Here is a 22,518-nt window from a genome sequence, read left to right as displayed (position 1 = left end):
TAGGGGTTTTATTTCTCCAGCTTGAAAGTGCAACAGGATCCTGGCCTTCATTCACTAGGGCCAAGTCCTAGAATAGTATGCAGACAGCCAGGTTGTGGTTGCAGTTTGCCTCTTGTCTGTTTGCCTTCTGCAAGCATGTCATGCCAAATTCCATGTCTGTATTGTATAAGTATTGGTATTAACTCTTTGAATGGAAAATACTTCCAAGCACTGCCTCGGATTATGATTATAATGGCATATCGCTACTTGTAATGTTGATAAACGTTTAACTAGCCTTACAAGTAGTTACTGTAAAGTGCATCAGGTTCCTGCTGCCATATACTTGCACACTCATCTCACTACAGTGATGCTATGTTGCTGCAGCTACAATAGGCCAGATCGAACACTTTCCCCAGTAGGGGAAGTGCAGCACCGTGGCACCTGTGCACATAGTTGTGTATCCTGAAAGGGGATAACATGCTGCAGCATTAAGTAATGCATATGCTCTCTGGCACCTTCAAACCAGGGGAAATAGATACCAGTTTCCATGCTGGAGTAAGTAGCCAGGCTGGGACAGGCAGTAGGATAGCACAGTAAATTAGTGCAGACAAGTAGGTATTGAAAAAAAGCATGGATAATTTTTTGTTTATCTGACTGCTGGGGGAAGGAGAAAGCAACTCTTGCCCAAGGCAAGCAGGGGAGGAGTTGCTAATGTACTGGTAAGAAGGCTGTATTATCTGCCTTCATGGGCCTTGTGACGCCCTTCCCTGGATCTCCCTGTCAGGTTCCTACCTGCTCGTGGCTACTGCCTTTCACTAGGCACCAGAGCTTGGAAAAGTTACTTTTTTGAACTACAACTCCCATCAGCCCAATCCAGTGGCCATGTTGGCCGGGGCTGATGGGAGTTGTAGTTTAAAAAAGTAACTTTTCCAAGCTCTGCGTAGGCACCACCAGGGACTCCACCAGTCTGGACTGTCCTTTTTTATGGTTTCTCTCTCTGCTCTAGCACAGATCTCAATAGATCCCCCTGCTAGGCAGCACCACCAGTCACGTTCTACAACCAGTGTTCCCAGAGACCTTGCCTGAGTCTCTCTATCCGGTTACATTCGTGACTGCGTGCCTATGCTGTTCCCAACCCCCTTGTATCAATGCAGATAACTCATAACTCGGGGTTGCTCTGGATACTTATAATGTTATCTTCTCCTCTTCACCGCTGTTTCCCTTCAGCCTTGGTCATTACCTTCCCTTCCCTTCTGGTCTGTGAAACCCCAGCCAAGGACCAGGCCTTCGGTAAACCAAAATAGTTTTTATTAAATAACATTAATAACAAGATAACTTTGATAATGATCTACAAGCTTATGGTTTCATCTATTACTGTGATATTTGACTTATTACTAATCCGAACTCCACCTCCCTCTTTCTCCACACTCTCCTGACATACACCAACTCACACCCACCTCCCAGCTCCACCAAAACAACCCACTCATGTCCACCCAGATTCAACTGTCATCCTTCCATTTATACTCTCAGCCATCCAAAAAACTCAGCCAATCATCCAGCATTCTACTGCTCATTTACTCCCCCCTCCTCTTTCATTCCACTTACCATGTATCTTCTGTACAAACAGCACTTACCATATATACATTAATACAGGAACATCACATTTCCCCCCCCTTAAAAATGAACCTTGTAAGGAATGGTTGAGTTCTTGGGATGTAGGGAACACAATGTAAGGACACAAAGCCTACAGTTAAGAAGGATGCTGACCAGAAAGTAGATTAAGAAAGAGGAAGGAAGGCCAGGTGGCTATGGTAGGTGAGATGGGGAACTGAGGCAAGAAGGGGCTAATCTTAGAATCATAGATTTGGAAGGGGCGTATAAGGCCATCGAGTCCACCCCCTGCTCAGTGCAGGAATCCAAATGAAAGCATACCCAACAGGTGGCTGTCCAGCTGCCTTTTGAAGGCTTCCAGTGCTTGAGAGCCCACCACCTCCCTAGGAACTTGGTTCCATTGTTGTACCGCTCTAACAGTTGGGAAGTTTTTCCTGATGTTCAGTTGAAATTTGGCTTCCTGCAACTTGACCCCATTATTCTATGTCCTGCACTCTGGGACGATCGAGAAGAGATCCTGGCCCTTCTCTGTGTATTCAAGTATTTGAAAAGTGCTATCATATCTCCCCTAAGTCTGCTCTTCCCCAGGCTAAACATGCCCAGTTCTTTCAGCCTGTCCTCATAGGGCTTTGTTTCTAGTCTCCTGATCATCCTTGTTGCCCTCCTCTGAACTAATTCCAGTTTGTCTGTATCCTGCTAAAAGTGTGGTGTCCAGAACTGGACACAGTACTCAAGATGAGGCCTAACCAGTGCCAAATAGAGGGGAGCTAATACTTCACGTGATTTGGAAAGTATACTTCTGTTAATGCAGCCTAAAATAGCATCTGCCTTTTTTGCAGCCACATCACACTGTTGGCTTATATTCAGCTTGTGATCAAGAACAGTTCCAAGATTCTTCTCGCCTGTAGTATTGCAGAGTCAAGTATCCCCCATCTTATAACTGTGCATTTGGGTTCTTTTTTCTAGGTGTAGAATTTTGCACTTATCCCTGATAAATTTCATTCTGTTTTCAGTCCAGTGCGCCAGCCTGTCATGATCACTTTTAATTTTGTTTCTGTATTCCAAGGTATTAGCTATCCCTCCCAATTTTGCATCATCTGCAAATTTGATAAGCATTCCCTGCACCTCCTCATCCAAGTCATTAATAATGAAGAGCACTGGGCCTAGGACCGAGCCCTTCAGTACCGCACTCTTTACTTCCCTCCAGTTTGAGAAGAAACCATTGATAAGCACTCTTTGAGTACAATTCTGGAGCCAACTGTGGATCCACCTGACAGTTGTTCATCCAGCCCATATTTAGGCATCTTGCTAATCAGAATATCATGGGGTGCTTTGTCAAAAGCGTTGCTGAAGTTGAGATATATTATGTCCACAGCATTCCCACAGTCTACCAGGGAGGTTACCCAATCAAAAAATGAGATAAGATTAGTTTGGCAGGATTTGTTCTTGATAAATTCATGTTGGCTTCTAGTAATCATTGCATTGTTTTCAAGGTGCTTACAGCTTTATAATCTGCTCCAGGATTTTCCCAGAGATTGATGTCAGACTGACTGGCCTGTAGTTCCCTGGTTCTTCCTTTTTGTTCTTTTTGAAGATAGGGACAACATTAGCCCTCCTCCAATCATCCTGCACTTCACCCATCCTCCACGATTTTGCAAAGATAATAGACAGTGGGTCCAAGAGTTCTTCAGCCAGTTCCTTCAATTCTTTAGGATGCAGCTTGTCGGGCCCTGGAGATTTGAGCTTGTTCAAAGTTCTTAGGTATTCCTTGACGATTTGTCTATCAATCCCAAGCTGCAATCCTGCCCCTTCAACTTCACATTTGCCAGGCGGGTTGTGGACCCTCTTTTGAGAGAAGACTGAGCCAAAGTAGGAATAGAGCACTTCCGCCTTTTCTTTGTAATCTGTTATCATTTTGCCATTCTCATTGAGTAGCTATACCACCGTTTCTTTTCTCTTGTCTTTTACTATGAATGTACCTGTTGCTTTTGGTATCTCTCACTAACCTCAGCTCAATCTCAGCTATAGCCTTCCTGACGCCATCCCTGCAATTCCATGCTACCTGTCTGTACTCTTCCTTTGTGGCCCAGCCTTCCTTCCACTTTCTGTATGTGTCCTTTTTTGTTTCGGGTCATCATTAAACGTTCTGTGAAGCCACATTGGCTTTTTTGGAGAAGGCTCTGAAGAAACTACACAGCACTTAAGGCCAGCAGGGGCTCTATGCAGTTGAGGGTATAGGAGGGAGTGAGGAGCATCAAAGAGGCTAGTTGACATGGGATGGTTAAAAGAAGTGGTTGCTAGCTTTAGAGCCTAAACCCTGATAAGAGAATTCTGCAAGTTATGGCTTCACTTGTCACTGCAGCATTGTGACACGGCAACGCTAAGTGGGGAACATGTGCCTAAAAGTGGGTGGGGATGAATTTCCTAAGGATTTGAAATAACCAGCCAGTTGTTTGGAGGAAGATTTCTTTCTAGTCTTGCATTGCACTTGTGGCAGTGAAACCTTAGCACGAACAGTGCACCCACTATGGAGAAAGGTGCTGTACTACAATATGCAGGGCAGATGGGATGGGACACTTGAAGTGTGCTTTGTGTTATTCTTTTTTCCTTTCATTTCTGCTTATTACTGGTCCTCTTCTCCCAAAGTTGTTAGTCATCAGTGTTTCAGTACCACTAGTATTTGTGGAATGCAGAGTAACTTAACTGAAATCATAAAAGATGCATGTGATAACAACACAGGTTTTTGATGAAAGGATTCAGTTATATTATTCCATGCTCTTAAAATAGAAATGTATCGTATTTTGTTTGCTATACTACCTGTATATTGTATCAATTTCAAATTGTACGTAAAAACTTTCATAAAAAGGGTTAAAAAAAGTTATAAGGAACTTGAGAACCACCAATCGTTTGACCAGAGAAAGATCCAAACTTTATCTATGTAGTTAAATTATTATGCCATAAAGAAGTTGAGGTAGTGACAGAAACATATTAACAAGGCACATGGCATAAAATGACTTATTGTATGACCTGTCTCATTTTCATAAGGAGGAAAGGAATGCACATAGAATCATAGAATAGTAGAGTTGGAAGGGGCCTACAAGGCCATCAAGTCCAACCCCCTGCTCGACTTCCCAGGAGGATCGCTCCGCTTGTGCTTGCCTCTAGGACGAGCTCTCATCTCAGAGGAAGCTTTTTCAGTTTTTAAAACCAGTCAGAAGTTTTTTTTTTGACTGGGAAAATGTTCTCCCAGGCAAGGGAGAAACGTAGAGATTATCCACAGAAGTTCCGTGGTGTTTGTTGGGGGCTGGAATTCATCAGGATCGTCTATGAATGAAGGTCTAGCCAGCAAGCGTCGGATGGAGCTAGGGATTACAACAAGCTCAAACTGATTAAGCGAGACATTTTTTTTTCTTCAAAGAAAAACGTTCTAACAGGCAAGCATTCTTCTATTATTATCTAGCTTAAATCGTTATAGCAAAAGAGATTTGTCAAGGAATTAGCAACAAGAATTCCTGGGTGAGTTATAACTTTCTCTTCTACACTCGGAACTAGGAGGAAGAAAATAAAAAAAACCTATCTTTGTTTTTATTGCAAAAAGCTGGCATGGAATTGGGCATTATAAAGATATAAACGGATGAGGGGCATCTGATTTGAAGAGAGAAAATTTGATTTATTTGATATATGAATTTTATATGTCTGGGACTATTTTTTCTGGTCTACTTCTTTTTAACGAATCTGCTTATTCTTTATGCCACTAATTATTTGGATGCTGTGAACTAAATTTGTTTTGCACTTTTGGACACATAAGAGATAAGGCAGTTTGTGCTGTCTAGAGGACTGATGTCATCAGGTTTGGAAGATTAACTCCTTTGTGACTGGAAAAAGAAATAAACTGTTCTTTGCTTGGGAATAGTGGCTATAATTGGAAATTGAAGGTGTTTTGTTCTTTGGGTTTTAAGAATGACAATCAAGAAGGTGGCTGAGACCCTGGATGTACAGGAAGGGATTTCCTCTCTAGATATGTTTCAGAAAATAATGAATGAGATTCAGCTAATCAAACAAGAGATGAGACAGAGCAGACAAGAGATAAAAATTGAATTTGGCAGAATGAGACAGGAGCTGACAGAAATAGAGGATTCTACGAGAATGGAGGTAGATGGGACCAAAGATATAACTGGACAAATAAAAGGAGATGAAAGAAAAATTAAAGGGAAGGTTCAAGCCCTGGAGATTGGAATAGATTTATTAAATATGGACTTGGAAAAAGATTTGGATTTTATGGCTGTGATGGATCCTGGAGACAAATATTACTGTTTGGAACTCAGCGCTGTCCCTGAAGGAATTGGTGAAGAGATTGGAGATAAAGATATCATCGGTTCGAAAAAATTCCTGGACTGGAAGGATTTGATGGAACTTGAAATGGAGAAAGTTTACAGAATTAATTCCAGATTTGTGACAATGGAAAAACTTTCAAGAGATGTGCTAGTGCATTCTGTAAAAAAGAGGAACAGAGATGCGGCTTTGCAACAATATCTCAGTGATACATTCGGAATTGATGGCAAGGAAATATATATGATGAAGGAAATTCCTATCAGACTCTTATTATATGACTACAACAGCAAGATTATTGGGTGCGCGAAGATGGAAGATGGAATCAACACGGATAATGGAAGAAGAGCTATTGAAATTACTGGATTTAGTAGACTTGAAGAGATGGATTAATTGACATGCCTATTTGGAGAAAAATTGATGGATATATATCTCAAGGATTGGAAGCTTCTCTTTGACTTTTTGTTGAAAGAATAAAATGATATGATGTTAATGTGATTTGATACCAATTAAGATAACCACTGGAGGAAGGTGATTTTATAATCTATTAAGAGACAGGTTTGTTATATATTATAGACTTATAGTTGATCTATGATAAATCGGAAGTCAATAGTTTTTATTGTATTAGTTATTAATTTGTTCTTTTTCTTTTGTTTTGTTTTTGAAAATTTGAATAAAAATGTTAAAAAAAAAAAAGTCCAACCCCCTGCTCAATGCAGGAATCAAAATCAAAGCATTCCCGACAGGTGGCTGTCCAGCTGCCTCTTGAATGCCTCCAGTGTCAGAGAGCCCACTACCTCTCTAGGTAATTGGTTCCATTGTTGTATGGCTCTAACACAGCCTTTCCCAACCAGTGTGCCTCCGGATGTTGTTGGACCACAACTCCCATCAGCCTCAGCCAGCATTGCCAATGGCTGAGGCTGATGGGAGTTGTAGTCCAACAACATCTGGAGGCACACCGTTGGGAAAGGCTGCTCTAACAGTTAGGAAGTTTTTCCTGATGTTCAGTTGAAATCTGGCTTCCTGTAACTTGACCCCATTATTCCATGTCCTGCACTCTGGGATGATTGAAATCCCGGCCCTCCTCTGTGTGACATTTCATGTACTTGAAGAGTGCTATCATATCTCCTCTCAGTCTTCTCTTCTCTAGACTAAACATGCCCAGTTCTTTCAGTCTCTCCTCATAGGGCTTTGTTTCCAGTTCCCTGATCATCCTTGTGGTCTTCCTCTGAACCTGTTCCAGTTTGTCTGCATCCTTCTTGAAGTGTGGAGACCAGAACTGGACGCAGTAAAGATGAGGCCTAACCAGTGCTGAATAGAGGGGAACTAATACTTCACGCGATTTGGAAACTGTATTTCTGTTAATACAGCCTAATATAGCATTTGCCTTTTTTGCAGCCACATCGCACTGTTGTTATCAATGACAATTCCAAGATCCTTCTCACATGTTGTATTGTTGAGCTGAGTATCCTCCATCTTATAACTGTGCATTTGTTTTCTTTTTCCTAAGTGTAGAAGTCGAGATGTATTATGTCCACAGCATTCCCACAGTCTACAAGGGAGGTTACCTGATCAAAAAACGAGAAAAGTTTAGTTTGGCAGGATTTGTTCTTCATAAATCCATGTTGGCTCCTAGTAATCACTGCATTGCTTTCAAGGTGATTACAGATTGACTGCTTTATAATCCGCTTCAGAGTTTTCCCAGGGATTGATGTTAGGCTGACTGGTCTGTAGTTCCCCGGTTCCCCCTTTTTGCCCTTTTTGAAGATAGGGACAACATTAGCTCTCCTCCAGTCATCTGGCACTTCACCAGTCCTCCATGATTTCACAAAGATTATAGACAGAGGTTCTGAGAGTTCTTCAGCCAGTTCCTTCAATACTCTAGGATGCAGTTTATCGGGCCCTGCTGATTTGAACTCGTTCAAATTGATAAGGTATTCCTTGACCATTTGTCCTCCTATGTCACTATTATTCTTACCTGGAGTAATTTTTTTTCCTGATCCCAGATATGGAAACTAGATAGACCTTGAACATCAATAAAATTCATCCACGGTGTTATAGTGAGAAACAAAAATTGGGTTCTTTCCACATGACCCCACTTTCTAATCCTGGCTGCAAAAGTTACTTATGCTTTGTGGGATGGCACACTATCACCTGGCAAGGGGAAGCTACAACATCAGTTATTGTGGGGTTTGTTTGTTTTTTTAAAAAAAGAAAACTCCCATACGTAACTTGTTAATTTCATCATAGATTAACTCCAAGGACCTTGGCTGGATATATTAAGAGAGCCACAATTTCAAGAAGCTGTTTTGAGGCTCTGCTTTCTCGTTTCCTGTTCCACAGAGGCATTGGAAATAGGTTCCTTTTGTGCCCACTGCCTGGTGAGGGGTTTGCAACAGTTTTCCCCCCCTACAACCTAGAACACTGATGCTCTGTACCAACACAAGACTCAGCTTGGCACCACTTTGAAAGAGGCACTATCTGCCTCCATGTGTTGCCAGTGGCTTTTCAAAATTTGTTATTTCTGTGCAGGAGTATACTGGAGGCTTTCACTGCTAATTGCCAGGACTAAATTTCTGGTTGCTATTGGCAACTGTATTTGTGTCCCCCTGCCTAGCTGTCAGCTGAATGCAGTTAAGACTCTTTATCTCACAACTTGTTCCAGGGTATTGTTGCAGAAGTTTCACACCTTTAATACTTATTGTCTGTTTTCTAAGTTGAAATTTAATGCTCAGTTTGTAGCTGCTGGTTCTTGTACCTACATCTGTCTTTAAATAAAATGGAATTTCTCTGCTGGGTCCAGTGAATAGTTTGGGAGCAGCTGGTGCTACAGCATAATTGAGTAATCTAAGTTAATATGGTTGGGAGGCTACTGGGAGTCCCATGTAAGAACATGATGCAAGTATAATAAACAGTGTGGCTTGTCTACATTACCCGCTTATTTATTTTAAATACTGGATTGATCCATCAGTGTGGGCGGGCAAACTGGACAGAGAACTCTGAGTGTAACCTCAAGAGTGGCACATGGGTACCTGCATCTCTCTAAAAAATACAGGAGTTGGGTTGGCCCATAAAAAGAATATTCAAAACCCTGCTATGACAATACCATTAGCTGGTGAGTTTTCAAGTTCTCCAGGATTCGTCATCAGACTAGATGGTAATCAGAGCAATGGGGTGTGGGAGAGGAGGAAAAAAAGTTGGCTGAAGTTGAGGCCATGGAGGCTGTATCTGGCCATAGTCTTAACATGGAATGAGGGAGGAGGAGGAGGTAGAAATGCAGGCATTGGGTTGTACCAAGGTCTGCTGCAAACAGGAAGCATCACAATGGCTGATGTTTTTCTTCTGCATCTGGTCACAGGCTTAAGATAGAATGAGGAAGGAGATACAAGAGGGTCATCTTTTTTGATACTTCTCTCTTAATAGTGCTTGCTAGCTTGGGCCCCCTCCAGACTAATTTTTGTGTGTAGTGTATTCTGCAACATGTCATTGATGCAGTAGTGCATTAATGGCGGATTTATACTGGACCATCCACACATCATTCTGCTTTTTATAGTTGTTCTGGGATGCTTCCCCAGTGCTATTGCATTACTGTTGCCTGGAAGGACACTCTTGCACTATAATGCAACTAAAGCAGAACAACCCCCCCACACACACACACACATTTGTGGTATAAAAAGTTACTGGATTTTAGCAGGAAGCTCAAGCATTCCAAATTGCGTTGCTGTCTTAGGCTGAGTGCAACATCTCAGCAATAATTTTTTTTACGGAGTGTGCCTGGCTGTAAACTAGCTCAGTATAAAGGCATGCATGGAAAGCTCAAAGGACAAATGTATGCCTCTGTTATGCAAATGAAATCAATCTCAGCTTTTCTATCCTTTTCTGCTTCTACAAACATTTTCATCTAGTTGACTTCTTGATTGCTTATCCTTCTGATAGCACTGGATTGACTGCTATAGCTAGTTCATGTACAGGTTATACATGTATGTTTTTACAGATGTTTTGTTTTAATGTATTTAAAGTCTGTTTTTATGATGTTTTAAAATGTTTTTAGTGCTTTTGTTTGCCCCTCTGGGCTCCTGCTGAGAGGAAGGGTGGGATATAAATCAAATAATAAATAAATAAATGGGGTTCCTCTGTTTTTAAAGGTACCTAAATTGAGTTCAGTCTTCTTTCAATGTGATATATCCATGTGGTCAAGTGTATTGAGTATTTGTCAGTAGCATGTGTGAAGGTTCCACTGTGTTGAGGCTTATTCCCTAATAATTGTTCATCTTGTGTGTGTCATAACAAAAGTAATTCAGCAATATAGTGTGTGAAATTAGCAGTACTTTAAAAAACAACTGATTTTCTTTTATAAATACAGTAAGGGGCAATCATTTGGGAAGCTTCCCTTGGATACAACAGTTATTGATGTGCTTCTAGAATAAGAAGAAAACTGCTGCTCCAAAATCTACTTGTTTGCTGACTTCCTGCAACCAATGTGTATTTGGTTGTTTTTGATGATATGAGCAACCTGCAGTAAACTGGTTTGTTACTGTTAGGCTTGATTGGCACAAAATATATCTGCACTTTTTAAGCAGCAATGGTAAATCAGAAATAAAAGACTTTCCAAAGTCTTTATAGCTGTTATTAATTTGAAATGCAAGAAAAAAAGGATTAAAGGAGTAAACATTAGGACAACAGCAATAATCACTTAAATGATGAATTGCACTGTCATTTCTGCTGCTGGATTTTCACGTTTGGCCTTCAAGTTAAATAAGAGTACCATGTGTGTTGATGGTATGCCCAAGTAGTTCTGTGGATTGGCTGTTGGTATATTTGAAGGCTGAAGACTTAAAGCTTTCCAGAATAAGCTTCATAACATAAAAATAACTTTCCCCAGTCATATCTGAACGGGATTAACCATAGTTCATTCTTGTTTGTGTGCTCTAATACTGGCACACACATTTCTGGCTTTGAAAGATATGTTTTGCTATTAAAGTAGAAAATGAGCAAAGCAGTTTGTCCTTTCTTTAGTGCTTTTTACGTGCCTGGTCCCATTCAGTTGCATCTTGCAGCAGTAGTGTTTTTCTGGACATAACAGGGCTTTGTTGGGCAATGTGCTTTTTGAACTGGTTTGTGATATTTCTTTGGTTTTAGTGTCTATTGTTCTTTCCTGAGAGTGAATAAACACAAAAAGGATGGGATCGCAGTAGGGGGTTAATTATATATTAAAGAAACTGGAGCCTTTTCTCTGAATTTTCAAGTGAATACTGGTGTGGCCTCACGCACGCACGCACGCGAGCCTGGACTAGGGTGCTGACTTATGCTAGCTATGTAGCCAAAACAGGACTACTGAGAAATAGAGGGGAGGTACCAGCATGTTTGGAGGAACCCCAAAGTCTGCAGTATCAGAAAAAAATCTTTAGGAAAGAAATCCTGAGAAAGCATGCTCAGTGGTCACAGACTGCTGAATGTCCAGGAGTGGGGAGGGAGAACTGGAGGGTATGGAATGGATCATTCTGAAAGAAGGCATGGCTGCCTGTCTGGCTGAATCTCTGCAGATGAGCATTCCACACTGCAGCATTTTGTTAAGGTTCCCACTTGTATTATTACTTTATTTATACAGCACCTACAACTATGTGCAGTCAAAAATAATTTAAGATGACCCCAAAAATAAATAAATAAAGACAGGAGAAACACAGTCTATAAGATAGGCAAATAAGAAAGGTGAAGAAGATGCTGGAGGAGAAACCAGCTAGGATGAGTAAGTCCAGAAGAAAATACCATTTTTAAATGCTCTTTTAAGTACAGGCAGTAGTGGCCAGTGTGATGTGGCAGATTGGCTCGGCCAGTGCATCCATACAGTCCTGACTCTTTCTCCTGCCCCATCCCCATCTAGGTAAACTGCAGCAGCACTGGTGTCAGGAGGACCATTCTGCCCTACCATGCGGGCCACTACTGGATACAGGGTTGTCTGATGGGTCTTTCATTTCATAAAAGAAATTGTACAAAACATACACACGTTAATGTTACTCACACACTCTTTATATGTCAAATTACTTTCCTTATAATTTAACTCCCAATCCATACCAGTTTCATAGTAGCATATGATCTCCTTCTGTTCCTTTAATATCAAGTTTTTGTCTCATATGCTGAATTACCAGCCCAACTATTCAAATTCTGTCTATTAGTGTTTTTTTAACAAGCTGTCACCTTAATAATTTGTTTGATCCTATATCTTTCATAATAGTAGTACTTTGATTGCTTTTCTGTGTTCTTGCAAAAACTAATCTTGCTGTTATAAAAATATATTTAAAAATAATTTTTCAACTGATTCACAGTTCTTGACAAAATTTAGCATATAGACCACTGGATCCACGTTTTCATCAATTACTCCCAACGCTATCTTCCAGCATTTAATTACTTTTTTGCATTCCCATCACACAGAAATCTCCCTTCTGTGACAAATCAACACCACTCTTCTTCTTTATACATCTTTCCATTCTTTAGGGCTGTTAAATGCCATTGTATATTAATTTTGAAACAGTCTTCTTTATACTCGACTGCTGCTGAGAAGGATAAGCCTCTTGTGTACAAACATTTCCCCATTTCCTCTGGGACTTCTCTCTGTAGATTCCTACCCCACTTCTGTATATAAACTTTTCTATCCACTTTCTGGCTGTTCTGTACTAACCTGTAAAATTTAGTTGTCTTTTTTTTATTTGCTAACACTACATTTTCAAATTCTGTTTTCTCTCTATTTGATACTTGTCTATGCGTGTACGCCTGTGCAATTTTGTTCCTTTTACAATAGTCCATTGGAGTGTTGCCTGTGGCTGATGCTAGTCCAGAACATCTGGATGGCACCAGATTGGGGAGGATGGCATAGACGTGGGAACGTGGAGGAAATTTTGTTCTTCTTGCTTTAAGAAATGATCAAAACTGTGTTTGACAGCCTCACTTTGTTAACAGCTTATACTCTTGTTCTTTTTTTTAGTCTGACATTCTCCCTTCTCCCCAAACCTCCAATTCACCAGTTTCCTTTGTTGAGACCCTCTAATCCATGTCCTCTTTGTCTCAGATCTTGAACAATAGTCCCTTAACACTTCGTGTCTTCAGTTATGTCTAGAGGTCAGGAGGATTTGTGAGCAGTTACCAATCAGTTGTTGACAGCCTTATGATCCACTAAAGTAGAATTTGATCTCCTGTGACATATAAATACTCCTAAACTGTTTCTACAGTAGTTCAGGCCAGCATGCAGTGACTGAAAATAAAAGGAGAGGTGTAGGGTTGCCCAAGCTGTAGATGTATGTTGGTGCGTGCAGTTTTGAAGCCCTTTAATGAGCAGGGTGGTATGTGAGGGAGAGCGCTTTAACCTTTGAAAATAGGAGAGCTGTGACTGCTTGACCAGTTTGTGTGTTGGTTAAATCAGCTTGGAGAGAGCCTTACATGCTAAACTTACTAGTCTACTTTTACAACCTTGAAAACCTTTAAAAGGCAAATGTTGCTTGTAATCCAGGCAGAACAGTGCAGTGATGCTATGCTAGAGATAATTAATTGTGTCTGACGCATTTAATTTCCAAAATACAGTAAGATTTATTTCTCCCTTGTGCCATTTTTATACTAGCTTGTTATAAAACTAGCACAAATGCTGAGAGCTAGTCAGGTAATTCCATGAAAATATCAAAATACAGACCCATTTTTCATTTTCATATATTGTTAACATGTTCTAATATCATTTTAAGGATAATTTCCCAAAGTTTCATTATCTGACAACAGTTTTTCAAAACGGCATTTTACATGTGAGTAAAGCAACCAGAAGCTTGGCAAGCAAGATGACTTGGAATGCTTCTATTTTTTTTAATCTTCAGTTAAAGACCTCTTCAAGAAAATGACAATAGAATAATGACCCTGTGTTGTATTGGTAGTTTTGCTTTCTCATTTGGTAAGCCAAGAAGAAATTTTATGTTAGGGACAAAATCAGGTGAGCTTATATTGGTTGAGTGTATTATGTTGGTCACAAAAACACATACTCCCCCCCCCTCAACAAATGAAAATAAAAATCTATGTGTTAACTTTATTCTCTTCTTTGAGTTTATGAGCATTAAAAAATATGATGAAATATTACCTGAAGTATGTTTTACATGCAACAGTTATTGGGACCAATGTAACACCACAATGTACAACTTACATAGCATAAATGTGTGAGTGTTGTTTAAATCCCTTTTTAGGATTGTCATAATTCCTTCCCTGAGATGGAATAATTATTAGGCCTATTATTTGTACCATACCAACAGCACCTTACAAAGTTTTACAAAAAGAGGCAGGTCCCTGTACTCAATAAGCTTACATTCTGAAAGACAAGTTGGGCAAGAGGAGAATGGACATATGTTACTGCTTTTAGAAGAAAGATAATATAACTTTTTAGGTTAATTAACAGTAAACTTCAACCTTGGTGTGGTATAGAAAAGTGTAGAATTGATATTTCTGTACTATACTTCCCACCCACCCCTTCTTGAAGCATGGAGAAGCTTCTACCAGCTTTCATTTCAGATGTATCAAGGAGGCAGAACTGTCCTAATTTACTTTCCCTAGCTAGGCTGAATAAGGTGGGTGATATTCAGAGATCTAGAAAATTCACCTCAGGAGCTGAAGGTATCTTACCTTGCCTCAGAGAATAGTACAACCCTTTACTGAAGGCAGTCTTGAACACAAATTAATTTTTCACATAATTTAAAATAAATACAACAGATACTGGAAATGATACCTTTGTGGGAAATACGATTATCCTGAAAGAAAGCATAGAAGCAGAAACATCCATTGAAGTACTGCAGGTGTCAGTTGGCAACTTTGTTATTAGTGGGTTTGAGACGGGGAAATAGAAAAGAAAATTTATTGTCAAAAATTTGTTTGATCATCATTAATATGAAATCTTAAAAAGGGGGGACTTTCATGACATTTGTCTTCCTTGCAAATGATGATAAAAGTTGGGTTGAAAAGACACAAATAATTAGGGTATTGCCACAGCTAGGTGAAATTCCCATGGGCATTCCAACTTCCCACATGGACTTGATGCCAACCTGCACCTTGTGAGTGCATAGAGCAATGTCACATGAATGGGGTCTTGCTTTAGAGGCAATTATTTGTGGGTGTCTGACAATGAGTTGTTACATGTTATGCTGGTCTTTGGTCATTTGCCAAAAACCTTTTTTTACAGTTTCCAATAAACATTACCATAAGTTTGATACTTGTCCATGAAACATTAGCTCTGTACGTATATTGCTGCAGACGGAATTTTTTAAATTATTCATACTTTTAGAGAATCCAGTTATCCAAGTTACAGATAAATTCTTGGGGTTGCAAAATTGTTATGTTGGTCACATCTTTTAAAAACACAATAAAAAGAAAGCATTTAAACTACTTGTGGCATACTTCTTGATTATTCTTTGGGGAAAATCAATCCAGTAAACAAAAAGTTTAATGTTAATTGGAGTTCAAATAATAATATCTAAAACACAAAATATTATGTAAAGATGGTTGCAAATATTATGTTGGTCACTACAGAACATTACAGTAATGTAATAAAGCATGCAGAGTGAACACATTGTATTATTCTACATCATCTGTCTATATGTTTTCCAGCAATCATTTCAGTTAAGCACTAAACAAGGATACCATATGGATATGTTTGATGTTGATATATTTTAACAGCTTTTCTGAATTTTTGAAGAACATTAATCAAACCAGATGGTATCTCAAGCTCTAGTTGAATCCATAAATGCTTTTTCTGCCAAATCAGTGTTTGATAAAAAGCTATAATAAAAAAACTTGTATTTATTTGAAATGGAACTTGCTGCATTTTCTAAACCAGAACAACCACAAAGCAGCATAAATCACTGAAATGGTGGAATTTTGATCACCCTATAGCCAAGATGACATGTTGGATCTGGCTGTGCACCCACTCAGTGTGATATATACATCATACAATATGAGTAGAGTTAGATAATGTGAGTGGGGTTGCTATAGTGGACAGCACACGTGTAGCAGATGTCACATACAATGAGGAGTGTCATGTGATGTTAGCTCAGCTGTGGGTTGATAGGCTTTTCTGATGATGCATCCCCAATGAGCCGTTCTTGTCATACACCCCAGTTCAGATTGTTATTGGGAATGGTTCAGAGCTTTCACTGTTCTTTTTTGCTTTTTTGATTGTTTTGACAAAAACAGAAATGTCATCAAGCAGGCTAGTGTTTTCAGTAGCAAGCAGGCTTTTTGTAATTTTTTTTCATGTAGCAGCCTTCCGAAGACACTAAACATGTATATCTTTGCGATTGGAACAGAGAACAGAAAGGCTACTAGAAGTTCACTTTGAGAGAGAGTTAATGTAATGTTTGGCAGCCAAACTCTCATTGCCAAATGGTGAGAATTCAAAACCCATTTCTGCACTACATAAGTTGTTATGAGTTGCAAACAATGTTAAACTACTTCTGTAAATGGTAAACACTTGAATAAATTAATCTGGGCTCTTAACATGTAACTCTAGATGTGTATTTCCTGGCTCACCTTTATGTGGTATTCATGGTATACAAATACAGTTGGGGGAAAATATTTTTTGTCTACCTTTACTGCTCTGTAGATCCTATGAAATCAGAATAATTTAAGGTGCATCTCTCCACATGTGCCAGCATGAGCATTAAGCTTTTTTCTCCCTAAGCTTATCAAATCTTTCTGCAGCTTTACTAGGTTTTTCAGGTGCTGTTGTGTATTTTTTTATTATCAAATTGCCCCTCAAGATTCAGTTGCATTTAGAAAAACAAAGAAGCAAAAATGCAGCTGTTCTGAAAGTAACAATTCAGTGGCAAGCTCAGTGAAATAAAGTGTGCCAAGAGAAGGGCCTAGAACTGGAGCTCCATTTCTGCCCTGCCCCCTTCTTTCTGAACTTCTGCTGTACATAGACTGGTGCAATTTTGGTGGACCTGGGCTGATTCTTATGTAATGGATGCCAGTGGAAATGCTGTAGTACGACAGTAGCTCCACATGGCAATAATATAATGTGCGACGGTTACATAACTATGTGAAGCTGCTCTAGTCTTGTGGAGCAGAAATACGTCTAGTTGTTTTCATTTGTTGGCTGTAATGTAAGAATCATCTCTCAGGTACAAGCAGGCAACTTTTAGTTCTTGCAACCCATTTTAAACAAGCTATCGCAAAGTGCAAAATGTATTAGCATTAAGTGGGTCTTGGTAACTAAATGCATAGGATCACAAAATAGCAAGGATTGTTTATAGTTACTTGTATTACTGTATCCTTTCATTTTTTAAAAAAATGGGGATATCTATGACCATGACAGTGTTTGTCAATCTTGGATCACCAAATGTTGGTGGACTACAACATTGCGGACCATTGGCTAAGCTAGCTGGGGATGATGATAGCTGCAGTCCAGCAATGCCTTGGAGGCTCAAGGTTGAAAAACGCTGGCCTAAATACCTGTTAAATTGTATGTTGCAAGTAGAGCAGGATCTTAATTCTTGGACTATGAGCTGATACTAGTTATTAATGCCAAAGGTTAGGGTACTCAGTAGATCAGGTTCCTGAAGCTCCTTAGAAGGTGTGTGTTTGACCCTTGATAAAGAACTGTTTGAGCAATTGCCTGTGGTGGTTGTCATGTGTACAAAATGCTAGTGTCAGACAATCTCCTCATCCCTATTACTGTTTACTATGTAAAGGTGCATATTGCCTTGCACATTCACTGTTCACGGTGTCAATCATATTAAGGCATTTCACCATTAGACAGTTAAGAACTGGTATGCAAATATTCTGTAACATTTTAATTGTTAGAGAAATCTAAAAATGGGACACCGCCTTATTTTGCTAAACTTGGGGCGTAAAGCCTACCTCATAACATTGGGCAGTAGGTCATTCACATAGCAAGCTAGTAGATTAATGAAATGTTGGGCTATGGAAGCTTTGCCTTTACATACTCAAAGCAGCCTCTTATTGGGGAAGAGAGCATTTAAGTTTTAGCCAAGGATGTGAGTCTGAAAAATGTGGCACTTCCCTCTTCACCAGCTTTAGCAAGTTCCCTACCTGGCAACCAGGAACACATTTATGTTTCAGAACACCAACTGTGTCCACTAGCCTAATATGAGCCATAGATAAATAGAACACGTATCACAAGTACATCATCACCTGAATCCATGAGTCTTTCTGAAGAGGTGCTGTTACTAATCAACTTTACACAAGATCACTGGCCAAATTGGAGCTCTGCAGAAGATACCTATCTGTTTGGCAGTTAGACTGGACTGAAATCATTTTTGACTGCCTAAATCATCTTCTATTTTAGCCTCCTGTTTAGATATCGAAAACACATCCTTGCTGTGAAGAGGGTGGTTAAAGCATGCACCTCTTGGGGAAACTTTGGTGCAGTTGGCTCAATCTAGTTTGTGAAAAGCATGAAACTGTAACAGAAAATTGTTGGAAATGTGCACATGAAATTCATATTATAAACAAAGGCTTGAGGAGCAAATAGCAAGTTCCCTGCTATTATATGTTTATGTTTATACCTTCCTTGTTGGTAGCAAATGGTATTCCCAAAATATTGATCCTTCCCCTTATCCTCATGACTAATTAGTTTTTTCCTCATAGCATCACCTTATATGCGAGAGTTGTATTTTTAAGGGTTGGAGACTACTTTTGCTTGGGTTCTTTTGAAATGCCTTTTTCTTCCATTTATTCAAATAAATGCTTTCTAAAACAAATTGCCAGCTTGGCATTTACATGAATTGAAGGATGCTTTATTGGGGACAAATAATGAGGTGGCTCAAATGGATGTTTTTGAACTAATTTCTCACCTGCATATAGCAGTAATGCCTTAAGTAAATGATGGCTTTACCTCATTAAAAGTTCTAAACTGCTCTAAATAGCTGGTAGGTGATTACTCTTTCCTGGTTTCAGTCAAAAAATTATTGTCTTGTCCAGATCACTGATAAAATATGGAAGATTGCAACAATGACTGTAGTGAATGTTTGTATATATCACTTAGTAGACTTGTATTGGGGCTGATGCAGATGCCATTGGCCAAGTTTCATGGCATCTCTTCTCTGTTTTGCAGACCATTGGCACCTGTTTCCATACTGGGATATCTGAATGGTAGTGATTTTGCTCCTTGAGAAACTGCTCCTTACACCCCATGCAGCTCTCCCCATGCCCCAAGTGTGCGACTGGTGCCCTACGCAATGTGTGTTTGTCAAACCATGGAGGTGGGGAAGCATGGCAAGAACACAACCCACCCAGGAGGCCGAGGGGTCCTGCTGGAGCCTTTCATCCATCAGGTGGGCGGCCACAGCAGCATGATGCGCTACGATGACCATACTGTGTGCAAGCCTCTCATCACCAGAGAACAGCGCTTCTATGAGTCCCTGCCTCCAGAAATGAAGGAATTCACACCGGAGTACAAAGGTGAGCCTCCAATGCCTTTGGAGAATAAATCCAGAGCATACTTATCTTTTTGGTGTTGAAACAATCAGTATTAAGAGTAAGCAGTTCATGAGGCACTAAGACCATGCAGCTTTCTGATGGCAGTTTATGCAAGTGTGGCAAGTTAAAAAAAAAAAAGCCTCCCTGAGTTTAGAGGTAGGAACCACTTGTTGGTGCCTGTTTGATTGCATTCTGTCAAACTGGCAGGTGATTCTGTTTTGAGTTATTTTTCCACTATCCTTTGCTTTTACCATTCCAGTTTTTCCCTTCCTGAAAAAATCTTGATATTGTTAACAAGGTTTTCCTTTTGGAAAGGAAAGCAGTTTTCCCACAGTTCAGTGCCTACCCACCCATTCCCCCCTCCTTCACCTTGTCCCCCAGAATGCTATTGGATCCTTCTCCCCATCCCTAGGAGAAGTGAGAGATGGCTTTCATGCAAAGCACAGACACAGACTGCTCAATTTCACATTAGTACAGCAAAGATACCCATAGTTTTTGAAAAAATCTGGTGTCAGAAAAAGCCAAGGAAACTTGCAGTATTCTGGATGGGTCTGCAGAGATAGTGAACCTGTGGACTATCAGGAAGACTGGTGCCAAGTTTGATTTTAATGGAATTCTCACCCATCCCTACTCTGAGGTCATGTGCATTGACACCAGAAATTTTTTTCCTCCATGTAGTTTTGGGCACAGGACTTCTCTTCTTGGAGGATTCTGATGTGTATTAACTGGTCTTAATCATGCAGTTACAAGTGAGTGTAACGGAGAAATTTCTATTTTACATCACCTGTTTTGCCATCTACTGCAAGAGCTAGGTGTTCCAATTTTTAAAACTAGTCATTTCGTCTTGGTATATTTACTTTTATAGCAGCCACTTGGAGCTTAGGCTTTTATGTCTTTATTTATTTATTGCATTTGTATACCGCCCCATAGCTGAAGCTCTCTGGGCGGATTACAACAATTAAAAAGATTAAAAACAAATATACAAATTTAAAAACACATGCTAAAATGCCTGGGAGAGGAAAGTGTTGACCTGGCGCTGAAAAGATAACAGGGTTGGTGCAAAGCACACCTCATCAGGGAGATCATTCCATAATTTGGGGGCCTCCACTGAGAAGGCCCTCGCCCTTGTTGCCAGCCTCCAAACTTCCCTCGGAGTAGGCACGTGGAGGAAGGCCTTTGATGTTGAGCATAGTGTACGGGCGGGTTCGTGTCGGGAGAGGCGTTCCATCAGGTATTGTGGTCCTAAGCCATGTAAGGCTCTATAGGTCAAAACCAGCACCTTGAATCAAGCTTGGAAACATACAGGCAGCCAATGCAAGCGGGCCAGAATCGGTTTTATATGTTTGAACCGTCTGGTCCCTTGTTACCAATCTGGCCGCTGCATTTTGCACAAGCTGCAGTTTCCGAACCCTCTTCAAAAGCAGCCCTACGTAGAGCGCATTGCATTAATCTAACTTGGAAGTTACCAGAGCATGGACAACTGAAGCCAGGTTATCCCTGTCCAGACAGGGACGTAGTTGAGCCACCAACCAAAGTTGGTAGAAGGCACTCCGTGTCACCAAGGCTACCTGAGCCTCAAGTGACAGAGATGGTTCTAGGAGAACGCCCAAGCTATGAACCTGCTCCTTCAGAGGGAGTGCAACCCCATCCAGGACAGGTTGGACATCCACCATCTGGTCAGAAGAACCACCCACTAGCAGCATCTCAGTCTTGTCTGGATTGAGCCTCAGTTTATTAGCCCTCATCCAGTCCATTGTCGTAGCCAGGCACCGGTTCAGCACATTGACAGCCTCACCTTTAGAGAGTTTCTCACATAGTAATTATTTATTTATTTTATATCCCGCCCTTCCTCCCAGTAGGAGCCCAGGGCTGCAAACAAAAACATTAAAAACACTCTAAAACAACATAAAAACAGACTTTAAAATATATTAAAATGAAACATAGTACAGGAAACATACACAGGGATAGCCAACAGGGTGCGCTCCAGATGTTGTGGGCTACATATCCCATCAGTCCCAGCCAGCATGACTCATAGCTAAGGATGATTAGCATTGTAGTTCAAAACATCTGGAAGGCATCATGTCGGCTACTCCTGCCTTAACAAGTCTAGTTGTCTAAAGCTACTTGGCCCTAATAGTATCTTGCACAGCCGTATAGTACAATCCTATACATGTCTACTCCAAAATCAGTCCATTGAGTTTTATAGGACTTACAGGTAACACTGTATAGGATTGCAGCTGTGATAACCAACCTTAAGCACTGTTTGACTAGATATTAATTGCAAAGGTTGGGAGGACTTGGTGTATGAAAGGTGGGGCAACCAAAGTAGTCTGCTGCTGTATTTTTATGCAGAGACTAGAAAGCTACTGATGTTAAATACATGTTAGGTTTAATAAAACAAAGGTGGAAAACTTAATATTCTTGAAAACTCAGACAGAAGGGAGATGGAATACCATAAATAGGCACAGCATTCTTTGTATTTATTACATTTATAGCCCACCTTTCCTCCAGAGAGGTTAAGGCTTACATGGTTCTCCTCCTCCTCCATTTTATCCTTACAATGATCCTGTGAGGTAGGTTAGGCTGAGAGATTGGCCCCAGGTCAGCCAGCAAGTTTCATGCTGAGTGGGAATTTGAACCCTGGTCTCCCAGGTCCTAGTCTAACATTCTAGCCACTACACTGGCTCTGTTTATAGATGAAGCTGTGGGAAAACAAACCCTTATGGAAGAAAACAATGTGCACCATGTTACAGCAAAGGAAGATGACTTTTTAATAATACGTTACTCTTGAATGGGTCAGAAGATCATGTACATGTTTCTATTGCTGCCATTGGGGAAATGTGACAAGGCAAAGCCAGACTAATTCTTGTGATTTCAATTCAGCATACAACAAAATTTAATTTCTACTGAAATAGCCTCTTGTCTTACAGAAGATAATATGTTGCATCTCAACCTGGAGTTGTTCCAGTTAATATTAAGGCTGGTAAGCAAGAAGTTGTGATCGTGCCAGAAAATTGACAAGAGTGACTTTTGAATACATGAATGGCACTCTCTGGGCACAGACTCTGCTGATAATGGCTAGAGCCGAACCTATACGAGATGTACTGAAATATTTATTTAACCTTAATTTGACAGAGTCCC

General features: G+C 40.2%; 1 protein-coding gene across 3 annotated transcripts in view; it reads left to right on the top strand.

The window, feature by feature from the left end:
* Positions 1-22,518, top strand: part of IP6K1 (inositol hexakisphosphate kinase 1) — a 44,459-nt gene that overhangs the window by 7,643 nt on the left and 14,298 nt on the right. For all 3 annotated transcript variants that reach the window (XM_061617720.1, XM_061617722.1, XM_061617721.1), the window contains exon 2: positions 19,013-19,359. In XM_061617720.1, the coding sequence (XP_061473704.1) occupies positions 19,137-19,359 (223 nt within the window). In that variant the 5' untranslated portion in view covers positions 19,013-19,136. The remainder of the gene's footprint in view (positions 1-19,012; positions 19,360-22,518) is intronic.

Source organism: Rhineura floridana, chromosome 3 (assembly GCF_030035675.1).
Source record: "Rhineura floridana isolate rRhiFlo1 chromosome 3, rRhiFlo1.hap2, whole genome shotgun sequence".
NCBI classification, from domain to species: Eukaryota; Metazoa; Chordata; class Lepidosauria; order Squamata; family Rhineuridae; genus Rhineura; species Rhineura floridana.
Note: the sequence above shows the minus strand (reverse complement) of the source record. Positions and strands in the feature narration are given on the sequence as shown.